General features: G+C 48.1%; 2 protein-coding genes across 2 annotated transcripts; both read right to left on the bottom strand.

Moving 5' to 3' along the window:
* Nucleotides 1-8933: 8933 nt before the first annotated feature.
* BKA67DRAFT_653616 (uncharacterized protein) lies at nucleotides 8934-10854 on the bottom strand (the record flags this gene model as incomplete). Its single annotated transcript, XM_046106401.1, has 2 exons — nucleotides 8934-8954; nucleotides 10438-10854. 2 exons carry the CDS (start codon nucleotides 10852-10854, stop codon nucleotides 8934-8936), a joined length of 438 nt encoding a protein of 145 aa, XP_045964568.1.
* A 1072-nt stretch (nucleotides 10855-11926) lies between these two features.
* On the bottom strand, nucleotides 11927-13897 carry BKA67DRAFT_511356 (origin recognition complex subunit 4 C-terminus-domain-containing protein; the record flags this gene model as incomplete). The annotated part of the gene is made up of 2 exons (XM_046097397.1): nucleotides 11927-12934; nucleotides 12986-13897. The coding sequence occupies 2 exons, from the start codon at nucleotides 13895-13897 to the stop codon at nucleotides 11927-11929; spliced, it is 1920 nt and encodes a 639-aa protein (XP_045964567.1).
* Between the last annotated feature and the right edge of the window lie 3335 nt (nucleotides 13898-17232).

Here is a 17232-nt window from a genome sequence, read left to right as displayed (position 1 = left end):
TTGCGGTGAATCTCATTGGAATACGCCATGTGGTAGGTACAGATCAGACGGGGATATCGGCCGGGTGGTGTGTAAGAGTGCCATGTGTCTCGAGAGGAGAAATCTGCATATGCAACGCTAGTATTTCCTCCATGCACTGCACCATGTCACTCAACCACTGGTCTGTCATTAAATAAAACAAAATAAAGGGAATTTTGCTGTCAATCAAGCCACACTGTGCTAGATTTTCAGCATTCCTCAACCTCCAGCGTTCGCGCAAATACAGCCAACGGTGATCGATCAACTGCGGCACTGTGTAAAAGCACAAAGGCAGTAACATCATTCTGTTGCAACATGAGTGCATAGCCGGTGTAAAATCCTAAAGTGGTATGCATCATGATTGCAGAAGCCAATGCAAGTCATTGCCGCAGCGTAGTGGTTTCCTATGCCCTTTCTGCATACTGCAAAATCTGCAGTGGTTGCAATGTAACTGTTGGTGATGTCGATAAACTAACTGTCCGAATGCATCGAGGCCACCAGCTTGAGCCAACTCTGATGAACTTCCTTGTGAGGAGTTAGCGTATGCCGGATTACATAAAACAAACAAATTCAATGTTGTGATGATTGCAATATCCGTTGAAAGTTTATGACACCGGAACCTCATCTGCTGAGAAGAGCATTAATGCTCAGGTCATTTTACAACAGCTGCAGAAGTAGGAGAGCCTATGACCACGATCACTGAGCCAGGAGCCAGCTGCACCTCATCTCACTAACACGGTGCATCGAGGTAAAACCGAGCCACATGGCAACAGTGAAACCACGTTCATGCAGGAAAACCCGCCAATATTTACAGCGGCTTGGCCAGTTCAACTGAAGCAGGTTACACGGTACGGTTACAGACACTTATACACTCACCACGTTCAGGTTCCATAAACGAAGCTATTTGCCCACGACTTCCAATCACAACCTTCGACACCAGCAGAGCTGCGACGGACATGGTATCTGCTTCATCACAATCCACAAAAATTTGCCGTCGAGTTGGACTGGCTAGTATTGGGATTAGCAAAGCTGAGTACCGTGCATTAAAGGAGATGTGATAAGGCAAGTTGGGACAACCAGGAAGATCGGCGATAGGCGTTCATGTATGAGAAAAAGATCGGTGTTATTACATAGGTTACCCAAAGACTGTGCGGAATGGCAGCAATGGGCAACGCAAGTCAAGCATGGCTTCCAAGCTCCCACGCATTGCTGCCGATGGTGCCAACGGCCACAGCATCCACTCAGATGTAACCGCAAGCATGGGTCGTACCACATTCTTTCAGCCTTTGTTATGCCAGGGAGATGCCCATGCTTACACACCGTCAGCACGATTCGCCAACCGTCAGATCTGCGCGTGGCCATCAGGGATCTTATCCACAAGCCCATATTGTTTCTGGCAAGGTCTTTTCCATCCGGCTCACTACCACTGGCCATGACTCCACACCTTTTCAACCCCACAAGAGTTCCATGGGCTTGATTAGACACCAGTACGCTTCTGAACAAGAGAGGCCCCAGCTACAAGACCCTTGCCACGGCGACACCGTAGCCTAGTAGATGCTGCTTGACGAGATTGCAGTGAGTGTCTCCTTGTTTTGGAATATAGTGATGTTCGTAGAAACGGATATGGCCATGCGTTCCAAAAGGAGCCTACCTAGAAGAGTACACGTAGGTGGGAGTCATGGGGGGGAAAAGAAGAATCATCCAAGACTACCCTGGTGGTGTGCCTGCAGAAGATGGTGCAGTAACACAGCATGTTGTTGAGCCCACTGGGTTTGTTTTGTACAGCAGGCAGATGGGTTATGAATGGCTCATCATGTGCTCGTGAGGTCCACTATGGAGACTTTTTTTTCTTCGTTGGTGCATGTTACACACATAAATACTAGCAGCTAAGCGGAGAACGTCAGGCCAATCGTGACATTATTCCGCAGAGAGCATGGCTATCACGCGCCGATCTTGTCTTGGCGGGCGGGGGCAGGCATTGCTGAACGCTGGAGCGGCAAAGCGAATCTGTCAAAACCAACGCTGGTCTGTAGGGTCGTTCCGAAGGAAGCCGATATACTTTTTTGAAGCTCTCCTGGCTCTGTGAATATGGGATGGTTAATCCTACACACTTGAGCCCTTTTGAACGTGGCTGGCGACTTCTTGGATATGCAAGTATTTTGACTAAAATTGCATCCTTACATTCCTGATTACAAATATGACATGCAACGCGATCCTTCTCGTGAGGCTGACATTGTACTAGCAAATACGTTGGCAAATTGTGGACTCACAATTGCAAGTACTCGATGGAATTCGTTCAACTCCGCTTGTTAGATACCACGTCAGAATCAGTTCATGGGCAAAGTCACTCGCGTGTACTGTAATATTTGCCAAACTTACCACCATTGAAGCGCCGGACATATTGGACCTCAAAATGTGCAAATGTCAGTTCTAGTAGCATCAAAGACCGAGAGACGCCTCCAAGCCACCTTGTAGATTTAACGTTGGACGGCAGTTGAATAGCTTGACGCCGGTGATTCAGTCTGCTGTGAGATCCTTGACCGCCTCGTGTGCCGGAATTGTTTCCAGGATATGACAGTCCATTTTGGACAACCCATGACAGCAATGAGCCCAGCCATAGAAAGAGGACTAATGAGACATTTGTGCAAGATCTGCATCGGCCAGCTTCCGAGGGCTTGTTCGTACGTTCCAGTTCTGCTACTGGTTGAGGAAGATTCCTTAGGTTTGCGGCGCTGGCAAGACGCAGGCATCTACCAGTGAAGAATTGTTTCGAATGGTTTTGGCGTTTTTAGGAGAGTTTGGCCGCTTCTTTTCCGGAGGCCCGGATAACACATAAGAGCATCACAAAGCAACAATTGGTTTTGGCATTGCTAATTGATTGAGCCAGTGTCAGGTCTCTGGGCGCCTGGAATGTGGCTTTCCCGGTCAGTAAGCCCAGGGCTTCAACAGTTTTGATGTGGGAGAGTCCAAAGTTAATTTTAGATCCGTCGGCGGCAGAGCGACAGCTAGGCTGCTTCTTGGTAAGTTAGGCTGAACGACATAGAATTGATCTTTTCATCAGGTCATGCTCACAACTATTAGCCTTGCCAATTTCAGCTCACTTCAAAAACAGCCAGATGACACAGAGTTCGTAATGGTCACATGTGCGATATACCTGCAACAAACTATCCTGCCTTCTAGTGTTTTTTGTTGTTCTTCCCCCTTCTAAATGCGTAACAGCCAGGAGAACGCCAGCCACTTACAATGTCATTTTTCGTTCTTCCGGCCCTTCTTGCAATTTTGCACCCAATTTACTAGTTGGTGGATGCCATAATGATTGTAACAATGATTTGGACCTTATTTTATCAATTCTTCTTTTCTCATTGCATGGTTTCCTCTGCCGCTGTTTCAGGTTTCAGCCTAATAGTTTAATTAGCTGATCTGACATCTATTAGGACAGTTTTCTTGATTTATGTGTTTTATGCTTGTTGCTAAGCGAAGTCTGACTATTCTGTGTCAACTACACAAGGAGACCCGATTCCATGGATAACATGCAGTATATGCGACTTTATCACGTACTACAGCCCGGTATGTGTTAGAACGAGCTTCTTGGAAGACTACATTAAAACACACGTAAAGACGTTAGATTACGCGGACAGATACAATGAATATAGAAACGACACATTGTAGCAGGCGCTCTCGTGTGATTTTCTATCAAGTGAAACTGCGCCCTGTGAGTGGCTGCATTTGCACGATTCCTACTAGCAGCTCCATAGAATGTAGCGCATCACGGGTCACGCCGCACTGTAGTGACACCCAAGCGCACCGCATCCTTCAGCCGAACGGCATTCAAAGCTCAGTGTTCTTACCCGGCTATGATCGCTCTTCGGAGCCGAAGGCAAATACTTCAGATCCCTAATTGGCGGTCCGAGCCTGTTTTCTCTGCACACGTGGGTGAAATGCAGGGTACCTTTTGCCCCCTTTGGCATGCTCTCATCACTTTCTCACCAGTCATCTTGATGCACGGAAGGGATATCACATTTAACCTAGATGTGTTTCTGTTGAACATTTATAGAATTACGCCTTGGTTAAGAGACATTATCATAGCTTTGCCTTGTGATAATTGTCTAAATAGTATGGTAACGAAACCACCGCTGCTGTTGATTGGCTCTCTACGATTCAGCATGAATGGGTTACTGTTTTAAGTATGCCGCCCAAGCTAAATGGTACCAGAAGCAGTTCTGTGCGTACCTCACCTTAAAGTTCGTTGGGCACTATCCCGACAATCCTTGGATTGCGGAACCATCTTAGCATGAGACTGTACCCATGTTCGAAGGCTGCCACGTGGTTAGAACAGCCACAATCTCAGCTAAAGGGCTGATCGTCCAAGAGAATTGGCAAACGGCGCGGGTTTCTCAGGGCCAACAATTTGAATGTTTGTGGAAACTACCTCCCTGTCCATAATGATAACAAGGTATTACTTCAACCTGCCACCCATGTTATAGTCACAACCTAAAGGACAAATGCTGTAAACTGAAAACGAAAGGAAGACCAACAAACCCTAACCTAGTAAAACCTCGTTCAGAAAGAAACAATCACTCACGTACCATATCCGTGGTACGGTCACTCACCGATGCCATTAAAGCTGATCCAGGCGGTCGGAAAGCAACTCATACACAGTCATGCCATGCTATGCCGCCTAGGCCGCAGCCGGCAATATCTGCCACAGAAAGACCCAAAACACTTGCCCTGGTAGCGCCACCACACCGGCAGGGTATCAGCTATTTGTGCATTATTAATACCCTCACCGAACCTGAAGATTACTGACTTATTCCTCTGTTCTCTGTGAGTGATAGACACATTCACTGCCGACGTTGATCAGCAGTCCGTCAGCATTAGAGTTTCACCAACATATGTGGTCAGGCTTATCATTCATGCCCCCTCAGCCACCCCTCCACAGTGTTAGATGGAAACAGGCATCGGGTAACATTCACAGCGGGACTTTTCTCTAAGGGGCAAGGGCAAGTCCTTCGCGTCGTACCAAGTACGTACTTTTGGCCACACCTGCACGCGAAGCACGTGGGATTAAGGAAAATTCATTATACCCATTCAACACCTCCGCAGTGGTCGTACGATCATATTATTCGTGACTTTCCACCCAGCTTCTTGGGAGTTGCCCGTCTCATACTCATGGTTCAACCCGAGAAAGATTAAGTGTTTCGTCAATGCGAGGCTGCTCACGTCCATTTTCCATTACGGTAATTCCGGTGGCCCTTGTCACCTTCTAGAAGAGTCCTTCGAACCCCGAATGTTGAAATGGAAACTCTAGTCCGATTCGTAGATGTGTACATAAGAACACATCATGATACAGGCTTCCAATCCACCCGGGATCTCCTTGCGATGCACTTAGTCATTTCCTCGTTTAGGATGAGAGAAGTTTTCTAGAAAGGAGCTACGTCCGGGCTACTGCCCTTTCTTTTCCCACATGTACCTAGACTTTGCAAAATAACATACAATTTTCACTAGTGTCGTGAGTCAATGCGAAGGTGAGTGGCATTTCTTGTAGCGACTACCGAATGCCTGGGCTCGTGTATCCAGCAGCACTGTTCGCGAGCAGTACGGATTAGGAAATAACACAAGGTTTCTGGCAACGGAATTGACGCCAAATGACGCATTTCATCATCAAAGATATGTATACTACATATGTACGACGTATGCTGCGCTGTAAATATCCTGCAAACGCTTGCCCTAACCAGGATATATCTGGAAGTGATTTTGATAGAGTGTAGACTTTTCACGACCAACTAAACTTGTACGACCATCTTTATGCACCTGGAGGATGGACTTAAATAGAATATAATTAAAATATAAAAGCAAAAGACTTTGTGGCATCCATCTGCATGGCCTTCGGTGAAAGTCGCGGTCAAGGACGGTGCGGAATTGAGAAGACACCAGCTTGGTCATGAATCCGTGTTTATGCCACCATTCAGGCATTGTACTTTAATCGCATGATTCCGCGGTGGGCTAGTGAGATTGTTGTACGAAGTCTTCAGAAAGGCGTCTAGACCACTGGGCAGCTTGTTTCGAATTATGGGCAGCTCCATTTGTGGCGTGCTGCAGCTCATGCTTCTCATTACTTGGTACTATCGTTTGGGTCATCCATCTTTCACCGCCTCTATACTCCGTATCCCATAAGATAAGACGACTAGGCGGTCGGCACAAGGATTCGCCAACAGAATAGTGACCAGTTAGTTTCTTCTAGGGAGACAACACAATGTGTGACTGACTCGAGTCTGACATGGATGAACCCGATGTCTTTGTCCCATCATGACAGTGACACATCGTCATTTTGCGACCAAACCGGGGGTCGAGCGGCTCTGGCAAATTTCCCACGTGGCTATGGAGCCCCTCGGGAACACCACGAGTTTCATTTGCCCTGCTAAATCCCCCGAAACTGTCTGGAGTCCGCCCCCCAAGCACAAAAAACTAGTGAAAGGACGGCTCGACGAGCCGTTGTTTGCTAAAACCGCATCAGTTACCTCGAGCTGGACTCTAACACAGAATATTGTTACCTTCACCAGACGGGCAGACGGTTTAGGGAATCTAACCGCTGTTTTCCGTAGATAAAGCCTCGGCTGGCTGTTATAGCGTTGCGATGGTACCCAAGCGAAGCATTGGACCAAGCACACTATCAGTGATAGTCCAATCGATATAGTGAGGGGCAAACGTCGCCTTCGTTACAGACTAGCAATTTGCGTTTTATTTTTATTTTTTCGTGTGGCTGTCTTGTCTACTACCATTGATCGATGTAGGCGCCCTGTTGGTGCCGAGCGCATCCGACTGTGTCCTTGTGTAGCTATTTGATGTCGATAACCGACAAGTCTTCAATCGTTACTGCCGCATCTAGCAGTTCATCTGCATGATCAATCATCTCCGATCTCGCGTTGTGCAAACGTTTTGTCTCTGTACGAAGGTGTTATTTTTCATTTAATAAGGCGAGTACGCGTGCCGCACCGACTTATCATGTGTCTACATTTGTGAAACCTGTTGCATCCGATATGTTGACACCAATTGCCGGTCTGTGTATGGCAAACATATGTATACATTGCATGTTGCAGAGAATACCAGCAACGGCTACGATCTTCCTCCACTAGTAATGCTTGCACAAAACTTGTGCTGAAATCATCATGGAAGCTTTACCAGACCCCTTACGACCTCGTCAGCCAAGCGTTCATAATCTGGATTGCACTTTGCGCGCGAAACGTACCGAAGTCACTTCGACGTGTTCAGTATTGTTCTTTAGGACTGAGGCATCGGCTATTCGATGGAAGTCGTGATACTTTGTTCACTTCCAACTACCAGCATGTGCACCTCTACCAATAAAGTTTCACCGGTATCTCCCAGTGCTGGATCCCGCTACCATGGCACCGGGGTGGCCTTTGGCCTGCGTGCGTCTTCAACTTCTCAACATTCATCCCAAATGCCACCGGCCAATAGAAAAGTCCAAGCCCTGTGTAAGAAGGTTTCATTAATGACCGGGCACCCACCCCAAATAATATTCCGGAGTTCGTCCAAAGGTCTTGCATCCTGGAATGCGAGGGAGTGTGTGCGGGCGCTGAAACGTCGTCACTCCGCCCTACGAGGCCAGACTCTCTACCGCCGCTGGTCTGTATCATCAGAACTACTCCAACAAGCTTGCAGTCTCTTCGCCGACGGTCTAGATGCCTTAATCTACGCACTATAGTGGCGGGAGCGGCCGACTGCTATGCCTTTGCTGCAGGTTCTACATCGATGAAGTTTCGCGCTTTTATGTAATCTTGCATACCGCTTGGCTATTCACCTCCAATTCCGGGCGAGATGTTAAATGTGATAAGCCAACCTAAATATACACTCCTATCCCTTCCACCAAATAAATGTCAAAACAGGCCAGACCCTCTTGGAACCAAAACAGACAAGAGAAAACAGGACAAATTGGAGCATTTATCTGAAGAACATTCGCTCTAATACTAATTCGTCGATTCACAACCTCGAGACGCGACGCCTCGGATCCCCGTCGAATCCTAACGTTTCGGCGGATCCGGAGCTGAACGCTTATGCAGCCACAAGCCTTATGAACTTAATCTGATTTCAAGCAAGCCCACGGCGAGGAGCTTCCTGTAAAAGCCTTTGTGATATTAAACTTGGCAAGTAATGACTCAGGTACCCCTGGTAGGGCAGAGATGTCTGACAAGACCTATCTGGAGGATAGGCTCTAGCTGAATAAGGTTGAGGGTGTGCACTTCACAGCGGTCGGGGCAGGCATCTTTGCTTACGGCCGAGGAATGCTCGCTTGTTTGTGTCCTTCTACAGCATGGCGTGCTGGGTGTAAGAGCAATGAGTTCATGCAGTTCATGACTGAGCGGAGTGCGTCTTCCTGCCGGTAATCAGGGACGGCATCTATATGCGCTATTCTAAAGATATTAGATTCAACGGAATATTGAGTTCTATCGAGTCACAAATAACAGCTTGAACTGTTGTAAGTGAGTCATGATCGTAGGACACAAAACTCGCCCTCATGCACGACCGTTATTATTTGGTGTGGTATGTTTGTAGCTTCGATGACTGGCACTATGGAGAGTATTTCATGTTGAGAGCCAGAAATTGACATCGTCGCTGTGGGTGCTGTTATTATCAGGAGCTTGCCATGACAGACATGAGAGTCTGCAAGTCTTTCATCTAAATGCCATGGCCTGTTATTCAATATTTTGATACAAGATGACAAAGTTTGATATGAAGCCATGACTACGTACAAACTGTCATAAGGAAGCTCCGTGACACAATCCTGGATAATACGGAAATAATCTGCGAACTAGTGGTGGTCGTGTTATGACTTCAGGCGACGGCAAGCAAGCTATGGCCTATCACAATACCGGGTTCCATATGAATCACCTACAAGCTTAGTGCCTCTCGAGATTATCCTATCTTATATCAATTGGAGTGCATTAGGAAATCGACTATGGCCACCGTAAATCTTGGTATGCACCACTTGGGCAGATACATGTGTGAGAAACGAGACATGAGGTGAAACATTAGGTCTATCGAATACGCATGTGAAGGTGAATGGGGGCTCCCCCTTAGCGATTACGCTCCGCTTGCCTGTTGATACACATTTATGTCTCAAGTGTCACGTACGAAATGTCCCTGCTGAGCATGTTGAAGATGAACTGACGCAATATTTGTAGGTAGGTTCCAGAGAATAAGGTTATAGGCAAGATTGTAGGTTGTCGACAGTGGCAAGATTCGTGATTGTAAGGGGCAAGACTTGAGCCAGATCTCTTCGTAAGCTGGTTAAAGCGAGGTTGGTGAAATGTATGAGTTCAAGTTTTCATCTAATATATAAGTTGCTAGGTTGGGCTCATCGGACATCGTGAGTTGAGTTCAGCGTAGAGCATTTTCTTTCGTAAGACGAGGTAAGCTCGAATTCCTCCTCAACGTAGTTACATTCACTAAATACACAAGTGATTTCTCGCGATGATATATTGTAATATTTTTGTGCTACTGCCCTTCAAGGCCTCATATGCATGCCTTTGTGTGGCTCATCGATTAGTCTCGAACGTCCTTTTCCCGCAATGTCACACCCCATGTAAGGCATTTATTAGGCTAGAAGTAAACGTCCACGATTTACGGAGGCTGTACGCTATAGTATGTCTATTGCCATTCATGGGTGACACCTTTCCGCTATGCTTTCGTGAGATCAAGGTTCAGCAGCACCACTGCGGGATACCGACGTAATTACTGCAACTCCGCAATATGTGTTTCACTCCCACTCAGCTCTGCTATTGGAGCGTTTTGAGTATTGATTTGCCATCTGCCGTCTCTGTCCCGTTGCGTTACTGGTTGTCCGTACCCGAACTGACTTATTGGCGGTATTTGTGGTAGCTGCTGTTGTGTATATGGATTGTATGGATCGTGAACGTATGGTTTGTGTTGCGTTTGCCATCCCTGGCCTGTAAAATTTCGTACGCTATCATACCGTGATTGGTTCGCAAACTGTTCCGAAGTTCGTCCTGTGAGCAGAGGGTCCGGGACTAATCCCGTCTCACTTGCCGCCGCCCTATGATCACTATAAAACGGCTGTAGATTTCCATTTGCTTGCTGGCGGTTATGTTGATTGTTGTAGTGTTGATATGCCTGACTTGGAGGTGAACATCTCCTGCTTTGCGTCGCCGGCTTCGAGGTGTTGTCAAAAAAGCTCCCTTGCTCATTATGCATTGAGCTTGACCTCGGCCCACTGCTCGCCGAATACGCATCAAGGAAAACAGTACTACTCGGACTGAGGGGCGGCGATGTGGTGACTGGGCATAAAGCCTTGGCGCTATTGACCAGCCGCTCACACAGCACTCCATGCGCCTTCAGAATGGTCTTTTTTACAAAGCCTGCCATGAGGAAATTGCATCTCACCTCCACATCTTCGCGGATATAAAGCCCTTGACTGGGCGCGCCGAGGCCCAACTCCATGGGCTGTTTTGGCTCCCCAGGCAAAGTGCCACCGAGGCTCCAGCGCTCACGGATATGCGTGCCCATGGGCGCGTAACAGTGTGTGCGGATCCCATCCTTCAAGTCCTGAAATGCCGCTGTGTAAGTCAGATCCGACTTGACTCCTGGCATATAGGAAATCTTGTCTGTCATGCTCCACCATGTGCATTGGCGCTCGTCTTCGGGGCAGTGCACAGGCGGTGTTGGTAAAGGATGCCGCTCGACGACTAGAGGGTTCAGGTCGATCATTGCTTCATGGTTGTGGAGGAAATCAAGCACGACTTGCCGGCTTATACCAGAGGGCAGGGGTGAAATAGTGGTGAATGTCGTCCGTTTAGACATGATGAAAAGGATGAGGTTCCAAAATCCTTTCACATGGTAGGTGTGCTGTTTGAGGATCACAATACAGGGTACCGAAAGAGACTCAGTTTTGCGCGTTGTTGGGACAAGGGAAGTCGAAAGTCGTCACTGGCGATTTAGTGTCGTAATTGTGCTTGTCAGATGAACCTTATGAGACAACAGTAAGCAGCTTACCCACCCAACGGCTCGGTGCCAAACGGTGCCAAACGGTGCGATAGGACTGTAACAAGTAGACTTGTCAAAAGTGGAATTACGATTGCGACTCCCGGAGTTTGTGCAGTTGCTGTGATCGGGAATTAGATTGTCAGCGAGGTTGTGCTGAAGAATAGGCTGAGATCCAAATGAAGTAATTAATCATAGAGATCGCTTCGTAAAGTTGTAAGCACACTTCCACTAAATAGGCGTTGCACTACGATGGTGTGTGGAGTCATGAACTTTGCTTGCAAGTAATTATCGTCACGCTTGATAATCCTCGATTTTATTTTAATTTTGATTTTGTCGAGTTCAAGATCAACAAATGCAGGAGAACAAGTTTAAGGATTCAGACTTATGGACATGTTTTATGAGAAGTGTGCAATTGATCCCTGTGGCTATTGACCATTCAGGTTTCGAGGCAGGACTTTGATGCCAGGGGTGGTGCAGTGTTTTACGTTCCTCACTTGCAGCGGCATTGTTCGGTGCATTGCAGTACCGTCCACTAAAGATTACAGGGGGCCACGAAGTTGGTGCAAGTCCAGATCCAGTGGTGTGGTTGGCACGCTTGTTAGCGTTAGGATGAAAATAGTAACAGTGCATGCCAGATGGGCAATGATATCGGTCGCAGCATCTTAATACTGAACTGGCTGATAGCGCACACAAGACCCGGCCCCGTATGTTCCCTGGCAGAATGTTCGGATGCTGGCAAACGCGCGGAATTGGTGGTCGCTCGTTCCATTTGATTGTACAGTATATTTGATAGCTTCCACGTGCATAACACTGGAGAGGTATACATACATACCCTGATGGGTAGCTTCGGTGGATTCGTGAATCCAGCTCGAGTAGCATATATCTCCTTCTAAATCTGCGTACACCATTTCACAAGGAAACCGGGCAACTCGACGGACGTAGGTATCTCCTCTAAAGAAACATCGAGTTTCCACATCTTCCCATCTAGTCCGCCATGAGCCGCGTTGCTCTTTCCGCCGATGCCAGCTGGGATTAATAGACCCAGAGAAACCAATCTTTCCCAAGCCATGCTCGCAACTGCGCGTCCCCATACTCTTCCCCCAGCACCAAGCGCTAGTACGCCAGAACTTGCGGACTGAACTCTTTGTTTCCCCATCTGCGAGCTGTACTCGTCATAAGCCATTGCAAAATTGACCGTGTCAGTATGCGCAACGATGTCAAGACGAGCAGCTGCAATCAGTAACGACAAATCCAGATCTGATAAGGCTGCAAGAAGGTGAAGTTTCGAATCGGGCGGTTGCACTGCAGCCAGTCGGGACGAAGACGATGGAATCTTTAAATTCAGAGATGATGTTGATAACGCTGCTAATGGTAGCACACACGTAGCGAGGAATGCGCTGACCGACTTGGTAGTATAAAAGTTGTACTCAAGATGGTCCTGGAATGATTGCAACTTGTGGAGAGTTTCAATCTTATCGTTCCAATACTTCAGAAACGCATCACGGCCTCCCAGACAGGCATCAAGTCCGTTGGACTCCAAGTCCTCTTCGTCAACTTGTAAGCCTTGCCTGCAGATATCCCAAAATGCCGGCAAACTCTTGGGTAATGTTAAATGTACGTATCGGTGGCTGAAGCGACTCTTGACTCTCTTCTCCAGACTTTCTACTACATCGACTCGTGTAGTCAGGCCAAGCACGGCGATTGGCGCCTTTCTTGCCTGAGCGATGTCAAACAAATTATATAGCAGAGTTTGACGAGCGTGTGTAGCGAAAAGGTCGAACTCATCGATCACGAAGATAACAGATTTAGAGGTGATACCCTCCTCAGCACCTGTGATCTCTGAGGGATGGGAAAGCAAAGCTAGAAGAGAAGCTAATGTGTCGGCATAGTTATTGGTCTGTATATGTTAGACGACTCGGCCAGTCCAAATAAACATGTCATAACTTACCTTATTCACCAAATCGTCCTCAACCTCCATCTCTTTGCCCAGTTGCCGCCATATCTCCTTCAGGGCTAGCTTGTCGTCGGTATGGATGAAACCGTTTAGTCGAACAACGTGAAATGCATCTGGGCTCTCTCGGCTCAGCTCTGACACAGCGGTCTCGACTAGGAGAGTCTTCCCACATCCGCGAGCCCCTATAACCATCAAAGAATTTCCTTCGCCAGCCATCACTGTCTGTTCTACCAGCTGGTAGGTTTTTTCATAGGCTTCACCTTGCCCCTTCAGCTTGAGCGGGCGGTTGCCCGAGCAGCGGTCAATAAGAGCTCTCTGCATGTTCTGAAGATGTTGCTCAAAATTAGGGATGTCAGGAATAGCTAAGGGAGGACCTGTGGCTTGTGTTGTATGGTGGGAAATTTCTGGTATTATATCTTCTTGCAGACAGTCTCTGCAAAACCAATCCTCTTCAGGTATTTCCAGGACTTTGTAACATTTCTGGTGAAAAGCTTTATCGCAATTATCACAGAAAATGATCTCATTCCCAGGCCTCGAATCTGGCTTGGAGCAAACCACGCAGACCTCGTCATCATCTTCGGCCTCTTCCTCATCCTCAGAGGCTGCATCGTCTTGAATCTGCCGTTTTTCAGCCTGCTTCTTTGGCAAAGCCTGCTTAGGCTCCTTTGGTAAATCCTCGAAGTAGACCTCTGCTGGTTTATTGTCATCGCCATTGAAAGCTACACTCTTTCGCGGGCGACCAGGCCGCTTGTGCCTTGGGGTGAGGATGCCTTTTGGCGTTGGAGGCGGTTGTTTAATTGGCGACTTTTGCGTTGGGTTAATTTGTCGTGTCGCAAGTGCCTTCACTGCAGGTCTTCTAGCTGACTGGAGTCTTTTACCAATAGCACCATCGCCAGTTGTTGACATCGCCTGTTGACCTCTGGTCCGGGAGGGAGTGGCCGTGGACTCTCCCTCCCTAGTCTTATCCGCTTCACCTTGGGTGCGGTTTGATCGTGCTTTCCCAGTGGTCTTTTTGACCGAAGCATTTAGCTGCCTTGACTTGAGCGGTGTGCTGGACTTGTCGCCCATGGGTGTAGAGAACTCGAGCTCGTCGCCAGAACTAGGGACATCGTATAGATCCTTGGAAGGCTGTTTTAGAGATTTCATTGACTTTTGATTGAGTTTTGTATATGATACAGCAGGTCGCATGGAATTGTTGAGGGTTGATTCATTCTTTGTTTCGTCGCTCGAGTCTGGACTATCGTCGTAAGCTGATTTTGATGTGCCATTTTGTTGTTTTCCAGCAGCTGTGGTTTTAGCATGGTTGCGTCGACCATATCCGAAGACACTCCCAATAGCCGATGCGATAGTACCACCAATCCCCTTGGGCGCAGCCGTCGATGGCACGGCACCCCCATTCAGACGTCTTTTCTTAGCTGAAGAGAGGGTATCGGTGTCGGGCGTGGATGAAACCAGCTCGTCATCGTGCTGGGTGCGTGCTCTCTTGCGGCGAGCAGAACCCCCTTGAGTGGCCATTGGATGGTATGATCCAGGTTCCCTGCAAATCGATATCTCAAGACGTATGCGTTGTCATGGCGGGAGTATACTTGTGGCTGGGCTCTGTTGAATTCTGGTTTGTTTTGTTTTGCCTTGTTTTGTTGCGTTCCACCCACGGTCCGGAAGTAAATAGATAACTGCTTGGGTCATAATGGAGTAGCTCAAGCCCCTAGGTTAGCAGCCTCGAAGCGCGACGCGCTTACTTACAATAGGTACGGCAAAGTTGTGACAATTAACGCGTGGAACGCCTGCAGGCATCCCAGGTAGACTAGCACTCGGCCAAATCGCTTGGACTCGTGATTTTTCAATTTCAATTCTCAACTAACCGCGTCGAAAGGTATAACTTAGCAACCATTGCCAAAATCGATCACGCCGGTAGACCCCATCGGTGATGGACCGTGAACATTTCTCTGAATAGATGACATTGACACTTAGCTTACGGAGCGCATAAAGTCTTGAGATTTTTCAAAAGTGTTTAGCTTTAATCGGCTATTTCCTCGAGCTACCTGATCATATTCTTATCACTTCTCGGGTTCATGTACATGTTCGGGTTCTTTCGGGGTGAGGGTTCAGATGTTGTACTGAATTGATCAGCCATGAAATTCATACAGTTGATGACTTTGCTGCCCGGCACAAACCTGATTCTTCGATCTTTACGCTTCAAGGAATGGTGGGGCTTCGCTGAGGCAACCGACCGTCAACATTTGATGCAAGTTGACAGAGGAGCAGGACTGCTGTGTTACAAACAGCTCTCAACAACGCTTACAAATTACCTACTGTGTACGTGAGGAACCGATTCTTAAACCCGGGGTGCACAATGGCAGGTACTTGTCTATTCGAGGGGGCCTCCGCCTTATACCCTTATACGGAGTGCAATCACCTGCAACATTGTCCACAAGCTCTTCGAATACAAGCGCACCAGTAACGCACACGTCTACCGTATGACCATCTATGTATACCCGAATTTTGTCGGATGAGAATTGCCTTGCGCTGGCCTGCACGAGAACTTTATAGACCTACAACATGAGTACTTCGATGTTAGTGTAGCAATGGCTGAGTGCACAAACTAATGTATCGCCGTCATGCGTCGAGGAAAGTCCTACTGTACTTCCAGGTACGGAGTACTTAGGCACAGTGCTACAGTAGGACTCTAGGATCATAACTTGTATATCGGTCCTTCTGAGTAGAAGCCACTGAAGTGACCCCTGAGATGAATAAATCTACAAACAATCTACACTTGTCATTACAGCAGTTCCTTTGCGACCGGTTTTACAATTTTATTTTTATTTTTACGTTTACTGGTATTTATTATATATCGTCTCTTTCTTCTTGATGCCACCCGACCCTGTCCCTGGCTCCATCCGATTGATAGCAGGGCTTGGCGTCCTCCCGTATTGCGCCCTACCAAAGTTAACCACCCCCACAAAGGCAATCTTCCCGCAGAACTTAGAAGGCACCAAAGGCTAAAGTAAGTACTTAACTTAACTTAGACCTGGGTTTGCACAGACACCCGACGACGCTGGAAAGAAGCTCGAGCTTTGCTGCGTGTATTGTAGCTTTCAGCTTGTTTATTTATGTATGGGGGGCTTTTGGGCAACGTTTGGGGAGGGACTTCCCGCATTGCGAAACACAAAACCCCGCCATTCTCGTCCGTCACTGACGTACGTCTGTCTCCCCTCACCCAAAGGTCCAAAGACGCAAAGACCCGAAGCTCCAGCTTGCCCTTGCGCCTTCGATTGGCAGCTTGCTGAGCCTGCACTGCTGCATTCAAGCTACTAGGTTAGGTTAAGTCACTCTCGACGGCTGTAGGGAAGCAGAGGGAAGATCAAACATTCATTTCCATTGAATTTATGTACATTCTCACAAGCCTTGCGTCGGGTCGGACGGGTATTGTCCTTTCTTTGGCTCTGGGTTTTTATTATTATTATTTCCTTCCCCCTTCCCCCTGGCGAGTAGCTTCTTGAGACAGCAGCGATCGCATACTGTACTCACAGCACTCGCTGTACTGTGTTTTTGCCCAAAACTACGGATACTACAACAACAACAAAAAACCCCCCCCCTCAATTCTCCCCGCCCGCGCCACCACGCACACGCACACGCCCTTCCAAACATTGCAACTGCCTGCAATCCACATCCACACCCACCATCACCACTCATCCCAACTCATAGCTTGGTCCCGCGCGTGACGACGCGCCACCATTAGCCCATCATGAGTTCCGGGGATGACGCCATGATGAACATCTACAAAAAGATCGAGCGAGAGAAGGCACTCATCAATGCCGCCAATGCTATGCGACAGCAGACGAACAACGACGATGTCCGCTCGAGACTTGACAGTCAGATGCGCGAAGGCCGCAGGAACCTACAGTTCTTCGAGGAGAAATTGAGAGACCTCCAGATGAGGCATCTGGGTCAAGGCGTCGACAGCATGAGCCTAAGCTCTGGCTCAACAGCTGTCAATTCCGTCCGTCCCAAGAGCTCTGATCTGCGTGGCGATGCTGAAGGTCCGCCCACACCTCCACCCAAAGACGCGAGCGGTGGCCATGGAGCAGGCGATCGGGGCTCATATGGCTCAGGTGGTTACAGCAATATCGGCGCTCATGGCGATATCATGCCCCCGCGCGCTCCTTTTACCGCCCCAGGCCCCGGCCAAGGCGTCCCGAAAGCGAGACCAAACTACACAAAGCTAGGTAAATGGTCCTTTC

This window comes from Truncatella angustata (genome assembly GCF_020726525.1).
Source record: "Truncatella angustata strain MPI-SDFR-AT-0073 chromosome Unknown BKA67scaffold_1, whole genome shotgun sequence".
NCBI lineage: Eukaryota > Fungi > Ascomycota > Sordariomycetes > Amphisphaeriales > Sporocadaceae > Truncatella > Truncatella angustata.
Note: the sequence above shows the minus strand (reverse complement) of the source record. Positions and strands in the feature narration are given on the sequence as shown.